At 45.8% G+C, this 7,232-nt stretch overlaps 1 protein-coding gene across 7 annotated transcripts; it reads right to left on the bottom strand.

Moving 5' to 3' along the window:
- Nucleotides 1–334: 334 nt before the first annotated feature.
- On the bottom strand, nt 335–6,175 carry LOC123190996 (uncharacterized). Of its 7 annotated transcripts, none has more exons than XM_044603738.1 (9): nt 5,978–6,175; nt 5,109–5,600; nt 4,528–4,627; nt 3,801–3,863; nt 3,541–3,667; nt 2,298–2,389; nt 1,587–1,648; nt 1,040–1,136; nt 335–884 (listed from the first exon to the last, which is right to left on the bottom strand). In XM_044603738.1, the coding sequence occupies exons 2-9, from the start codon at nt 5,513–5,515 to the stop codon at nt 828–830; spliced, it is 1,005 nt and encodes a 334-aa protein (XP_044459673.1). In that variant the 5' UTR covers nt 5,516–5,600; nt 5,978–6,175; the 3' UTR covers nt 335–827. The 7 variants fall into 7 exon arrangements, with proteins under 7 accessions (XP_044459673.1, XP_044459675.1, XP_044459670.1 ...); XM_044603740.1 differs by having other exon boundaries at nt 5,982–6,138; XM_044603735.1 differs by lacking the exon at nt 5,978–6,175 and adding an exon at nt 5,709–5,876 and having other exon boundaries at nt 3,541–3,658.
- Nucleotides 6,176–7,232: the final 1,057 nt, after the last annotated feature.

Below are 7,232 nucleotides of genomic sequence, written 5' to 3' on the forward strand. Positions count from 1 at the left end.
GCCACTGCCATGGAATAAAAATGATACTTAAGAATTACTAGAACAGAAAATAGTGCAACTCTTGTCAATAGTTTGATAATTCAGTCACATCACTCCTACATTTTCTTTTCTCATCCTTTTCTCTTTAGCTGTTGAAGAAAACAGGCAATGACCCAAATAGCTACTCCCTCCGTTCCGAATTACTTGTCTTGGATTTATCTAGATACGGATGTATCTAGACTCATTTTAGTGCTAGATACCTCCGTATCTAGACAAATCTAAGACAAGTAATTCGGAACGGAGGGAGTAGAAGCCTAAACTAGACGAGGGAATTTATGCAAAACTAGGATACCCCTTGAAAAGGAACGCCCCTCGCTGCTTTGCTTTCACCAACACGGCACAGCGTGTATCAGGGCAAGGCTCATTACTGTACAGGGTACAATCTGGAACAAGTAAAAATGCAAACGCACGGTAGCCCTTTCGAAAAATGTATTCACGACCAATTGGGGAAAACAAAACACGGAATGCCTCCGGCCATCCAATATTTACAGTCACTTCGCTGTAGTCCCGAATCAAGTATCTGGTTGGTGGTGGTGTGGTTGATGGGAGGAAGGGCAGTAACCCCCGCTCGCATACCCTGCAGAACTGCAGAATCCGCTCCTTCCAAACACGCTTTCCCGAGCTTCAGCTGGAAGGGTAGGGAATGATCTCAAGGATGTACGGCAACTATTCCTGGCGCTCGGTCAGTATAACAGCCTGTAGGGATTCCTAGCAGCACCGGTGGGGATCCGAGGGAAAGAAGCTGAAGCCGTCTATCTGTCCCTTCTTCTTTCGGCGCATGCCACACATTAGCTTCGAGGCTCTTCCTTCATATGTGAGGTGTGTGCTGCGCTGTAAGATTGGACCTTCAGGATAGAAAAACAACGCCAATTGCTTAGTTGAGACATCGTTGTTACTTGTTACCACTTGAGTGCATACATATTTTTAGCACCAGAGCACAAGGAAAAGTGTTGTGCATATGGCGAACCTCGACAACGATTGCTAGGCCGTGTGTTCTTACCATTCTGTCAACTTGAAGAAGTGAATTAAGCTTGTCTTCATGTGCTAATTCTTGCAGAGGAGGCATCTGACCCATGATGCCAGGCGTCTCGCTCATTCTGCAACAACAATACGGAATAAATGTTAAACAGAGGAATAAGCATAAGCTAGTTACTCGGCATTGGCACATTAACAATGATTTATGAGTTAATATGTAAATTTTGTAAACTACCATGTTTGAAATGATTACATCCTGCTCTAGAACATTATACGAGATCATTAGATTAGGAAAAGGTAGATCTCAGGACAGCAACTGATTTGTTTAATAAACTTAAAGACTCCAATGGCCACCACTACTTATTTCACGATGCCACAGCAGGTCCTTTGGCCACTCAGTGAGTGATATGATACATTCATATTTATAGAAGAACGAAATGACATTGAACATGTTGAAGTGAAGCAGATGATATTTAGTGATATTTGTCCTTACCTAAGAATATGTTGCAAACGATACTGGTGAAAGGCCAATGAGCAATATATGGAAAATGGCACATATTACAGAGCTTTACCTGCTTAAAATTGTTTTGATGTTGCTATTTGTCCGAAGAAAGAGATCCATGTTCTCCCCCGTCTGCAAATAAATCAGAACTTCAGGCATGAAATAAGTAACATAATGTGCCCCCGTCACGCTCATTGTGTTCTTTTAAGTTGTGAAGGCTGGCAATGAGAGCGACAAGTTCCAACATACAATAAATGTTAGCCCGTATTAGTACTTAGTGGCAGATGACATTTTCCACATTCTCTCCTCTATTATTGATGTTTTTGATGTGGTACACCCATCCCAACCTTTGAAGGCACAACCACAGCCCCATCATATTTCTTCACTGAACACAAAAGTTATCTAAGAAAAAGGAAACTCAACATTGACAGTGCACCCAAAACAAAGGGCACTTCTGTAGCATATGTTGATGATGCATGCAATTTAAATATGTTATGCGGCACCAATCAGGTATACATATTGTGCTACTGCCAAATATGCTTATATAAATATTGTGATTCAGTTTTTCTGAAGATCCTAAGAGTAGTGCACTAACTACTATACCAGCAATATGACCATGTCCATTTTTTGGTGAAAGAACTAGTTGTGAAAACAAATAGCCATGAGAATTTCACAGTGTAAGATGTAAAACCAATAGGCGGGCACCATGTGCTCCCTGACTGATACTTGGGGTACTATAAAATGAAGTTTAAGAGCATGAAATGGGAGGTATAAAACATACCTTGAATGTTTCAATATTTGCAGCAATCTGGTTAAGCAATTGATTGTTTTCCTCCAGGAGCTGCTGGGTTGCACTGTCCACAACAGGAGCTGCTTCAGAACGGAACAGAATGAGACTCTTTAGAAGAAATCAGGATAACAACTGAGATTGATGGTGAATTTCTATGTTACTATTATATAACTGCTTTACAATGAATATAAATGAGTTCCCTCAGATGAAAAAGGATCATAATAGTTAAACACAACAAATTAAAGGAGAAGACATTTTATTAGATATCTCCAAAGGGCTGTACTGAATCACAATCAAGTAAAAACACAATAACAAAAAATAATATAGAAAATAGTCTAATTTACATATCTCCAAGTGGTGTAAATTGTTAGATTGCTTTTTATCATAGTGTTTGTTTGTCCATCCATGGCAGTGGTATGGAGGACATGTGGCATTCACATCACCATGAACCATTTGAGAAACCACCTAAAGTGAAAAGTGGCCTATTTCAATAGTTTTAGAGTTCAAGGTTGCAAATTAAACTTTTGGCTAAGTTTAGAGTTGAGAAGTAGACTTTTGTTGAGAATGTAAGCAGGTGTGTGCAACGTGGTGAAATCTTTGCCTCCTACAAGGATAATAAGTATTCCATCCCTATAATTTAACACAACTACATGAGCATGACAAACCTTCAGGACATCTCTCATAGAAAAAAGGGATCCATACTCCCATGTTAAAAATGTTTGGCTCAAAAATATTGCTACTGGCTTGTCTTCTGTGCTGCTTTTTTTTCAGTTCTATATTGGGATCTAGGAAATGCAGTCTAAATATAGAGACGCACCAAGTGAAGGCATCGCAAGGTTGCTTCCAGATGATGTTTGTACTAAGTACTAACTACAAAGTCAACAAGCATAACATCAAGAAATGAAGCAAATAAAGTGTGTTTCGAATTTTAGGAGATCATCAATTTCCAATCAGATCATAACAAGAGTATCTGAAGAGAATGATGAACAATTCACAAAAAATGTTGTAACTCCACAAAATTGATGTTTGAACCATGTAGCCCAGGAAAATTTCAGAGATACAGTGAGGCTAGCTGGTTTGTCACAGTTGACACCATTCAAAATCTAATGATATTGCTATTTAACAATTCTGGACCACTGATTCAAACCTTAAATAATCAGACAAAGTTAGGATGGTACTGAGAAATACCAAACAATAGCAATAGAACAGATAGAAGTTAGAGATATGAGCTAACCTTCCTTGGGAACTTGACACTGCTGGTTTGGATTTTCCATCGATATTGAGAAAGGGGTTAAGTTGTTGGTAGGCGCCATGTGAAAATTAGACATCGGGGCAGATGCAAACATTTTGTCCTGCATTGGCTGTCAAAAGACCTTATCAGAAAGTACATGATTGGCACTAGGAAAAGCAATAAGAGAACACCACAAGACAAAAGCTGTACCAACCAGGAGAGATAGTGATGTAAATGATTGAGAACCATAAATAGAAAAGTACCTTCATATCTCTCATCTTTTTCCCTGTAAAAAAACCTTCTGGTTTCTTCCTTCTATCTTTACCCTGTAATAACAAACGCATGTCATCAGAACATACTGGTTTGTGTGCATGTGCTGTTATACTGATATACATCAGACAGAAACCACGGCATGCAGTTGAAAAGGAAGAGTCCAAAATGCCAAGCATCACGATACTATATCTAGGGGAATCACAATGAACACTAGCTTCTCACAGAAAGAAGAGACGTGAATTTTTGTCCAGAACAAGCCATTATTACTTCATTACGCCCTTAACTGGCTGTGTGCATCCTATGGACCCAGAGGCCGAGGGAGGGGCTCTTCCACTATATAAAATACACCCCTATAAACTTCATCCAGGTGTTGGTAACTCACCATCTATTAGAACATCTAAAAGTAACATATCCTTCAAGTTACCTATTCGCAGGAGATGTATTTACAGGTACAGAATATCAAGACACTGGCTTGGGTAAGGATTCATAAAAACACCTACGAAAAAGGCTTAAACTCCTCTCTGGAAGGCAAAAAGAATAGTAGAGCTAGAGGTTAGCAGGTTTGTCCAATTTTAGTACACGTCTAAATAGATTATTAAGAAAATCAAGATTGACGTTCTCACACTAAGTACAGAACAAGACCAGTAAGAACACACATTAATACAAGAACAGAACATGTACGGAGAAGAGATACTTAGACATTTGTAAGAAACTTACTGCAGCCCACCAGCATCGCAATGCAACATCCCTGATGGTTCTGTTGGGCAGCATAGCCGCTATCTTGATGTACCTCATGATATTAGGTTCACGAGCATATCTGCAATTGCCAGTGAAGAAAGAATTAGAACCTCAAAGGAAATGAATTGTTTCTTAGAAGCAATTCTCAAGCCAGATGGTGACGTTTGACATGGTTCTCTTTCTTTCTAGGATTCCTTTGACACAAATTCATCAGCTAGAATTTGATGAGCTCATCGGCACAATCATAGAGCACTCAAGTGCGGCTGTTAATGCTTATGGCCGAAAGAAACCAAGTGCAGTTCCACAGTAGGCCAAATAACGACGAAAGCGACCCTATAGCAGATGCGCTCGGTAGTGCTGCTAGAAACTGAAAAGGTAAAAAGGTTCACTTGCACAAATCCTGCTTTAGACTTCCTGACTGATGCTCCATTAACTTAAGCACACCACATGGGGTGGAAAAGAAGCTTGCCGCATGACCAAATTGGCAAACTCCATCAGCGAAAAGCTATACGGCAGTACCGGCAACAGGAATTCAGCAAGAGGAGGGGCGGCGAATCTACCTGGTGAGCCCTTCGTTGAGTATATTCAGCTCGCGGTCACTCCACTCAGAAGGCGAGCCGGTGACGAACTTGTACTTGGACGCGGTGGTGCCGCCGGCGCCACGGGACGCGCCCCCCGGCGAGCTCCTTGACTGGACAACCACCGGCACGTTGCCGAACACACCGCCGTTGTTGTTGCTGTTGCTGCTGCTGTGGTTGTTTGGAGAAGAGTGGTACAGGCCTGCGGTGCTGCTCGGCCCGCCGCTCATGCTCACGAGCCCCATCCCGGCGCCACCCATGGTGACGTCGCTGCTGGACGACTGGAAGGAGAACATGTTGTTGTTGTGGTGGTGGTGGTGATGGTGGTTGTAGACCGAGGCGGCGGCCGTGATCCCCTGGTGGAACCCCATGCTGGAGTCAGCGGCCATGGCGCCGGGGGGAGCCAGCTGGAACCCCCGATCTAGGCGCCCACGGACGCGCCGCGAATCCTCCTGCCGCCCAATTCGGACCGACCTGCACGAAATTGAGCTGGAAGAGATCAGTCGCCACTAATTCAACGGAACAAGCAATCCGGTCAGAGATTTCGCTCCTCCCCGGAAGAGAAATCGAGGCGCGCGGCACCAGAGCTTGGCTCGCATTCCCGGCCCCCGAGGAGGTGATAGGATCTCCAGCGGAGGCCGAGGAAGCCCACGGAGGCGCCGGCCAGCCGCGAGAGCGAGGCCCCCACCCCCACCCCACTAGCGAGGCACGACCCGGCCAGCCCAACCACCCGCACAACAACAACAACAAGAGCAACCGACCAACCAACCAACCAACCAGCAACAAACCACGCCGAAATCGGCCCGAACCCCACGGCCAACAGATTCAATCAACGGAACCCGGCGAGTCACCTGCCTCCGGCGGCCGTTGTCCACGGCGCGGCGGCGGGCCACGGCCCCCCGATGCAATGGCGCGAGGCCCTCCGCAAACCCGCACCGCCGCGCGGCCCGGCGCAACGACCCCCGCGAATCCCGCCGCGGCCGCCCCCGCCCCCAAATCCGCGCCGCAGCAGCCCAATTCGAACCCCCCCAACTCCGCCCTCACCAACCCGCGGGCCGCGACGACCGATCCCGAACCTCGCGCCGCCGCCGATCGGACCGGATCACCCCTGCGAAATCCCTCTGGGTTTGGGTTCGATCCAGGAGGGCAGGCGAATCCCGTGGTGCTCTGCTGGTTTTTCTCCTCCTCCCGCAGCCGCCCTGGGTTCGTTCTTAAACAGAGTAGTCTATACCACCAGCGCTAGCCTATCACGCCCATGCCCCCGCGTGGTTCCGCCGGGCGCAATGACCCTCCTGCCCCCCGCCTCGTTCGGGGCCGCGCCACTCGGCTTGGCGGGCAAAGTGTCGCCCTACGAAACGCTTCCGGGGGCGCGATGCCGTCGGTCAAGCGGACGGCCGGGATGAGGTGGAGGATCGGATCGGGCGGTGGTGGTGGGATGGAACCGGGCTGGATGGGCCGCCTATCTCAGCGCGTGCGTGGGGAATCTCTTGCTGGGATCATCTTTCCTCGCGGAATCACCCACCAACGGCGGCACTGTACGCGGAGCACTGTTGGAGGTGATGTGTGTACGCGCTGGAGATATTCCGGTGAGAGTCGATTACAGGTGGGTCCGGGATGGGTTTTCTTCCTTTCCTTCTTTTTGCGGATGGGTTTTCTTTTATTCGGGGATGGGTTTTCTTTTATTCGGGGATGAGTTTTTTTCGATGCTTGCCCGGTTTTCGAAGGAAACAGTTTTTCTTAGGTAACAACTTTTGCCAATGAAAAAATATTTTCTTTTTGCATTCTGAAAGTGGGGAACTGAGTTGAAACGACAAAATGCTTCCGTCTTTTGAATGGGGTTTTTCGGCCCTAAAAGAAGGAAATGAACATGCACAAAAAGTTCTGGTCTTTAGAGTGGGTTTTTGGGCCCTAAAAGGATACAAACGATGATCTTCTCAAGAGGAAACAAATAGGCGATGGGAACGTGGACATGTTATGAGTTTGTGACAGCTGAAAGATTTGATCAATTTGGTTTCCTATCTTTTTTTCCATATGTGCCGTGGTTTATGTGATGTATGTGCTCCTATATAGAGAAAAACACTACGGTGGAGGAGGCTATTGTCATGG

The sequence above is a fragment of the Triticum aestivum genome, chromosome 2A (genome assembly GCF_018294505.1).
Source record: "Triticum aestivum cultivar Chinese Spring chromosome 2A, IWGSC CS RefSeq v2.1, whole genome shotgun sequence".
Taxonomy (NCBI): Eukaryota; Viridiplantae; Streptophyta; class Magnoliopsida; order Poales; family Poaceae; genus Triticum; species Triticum aestivum.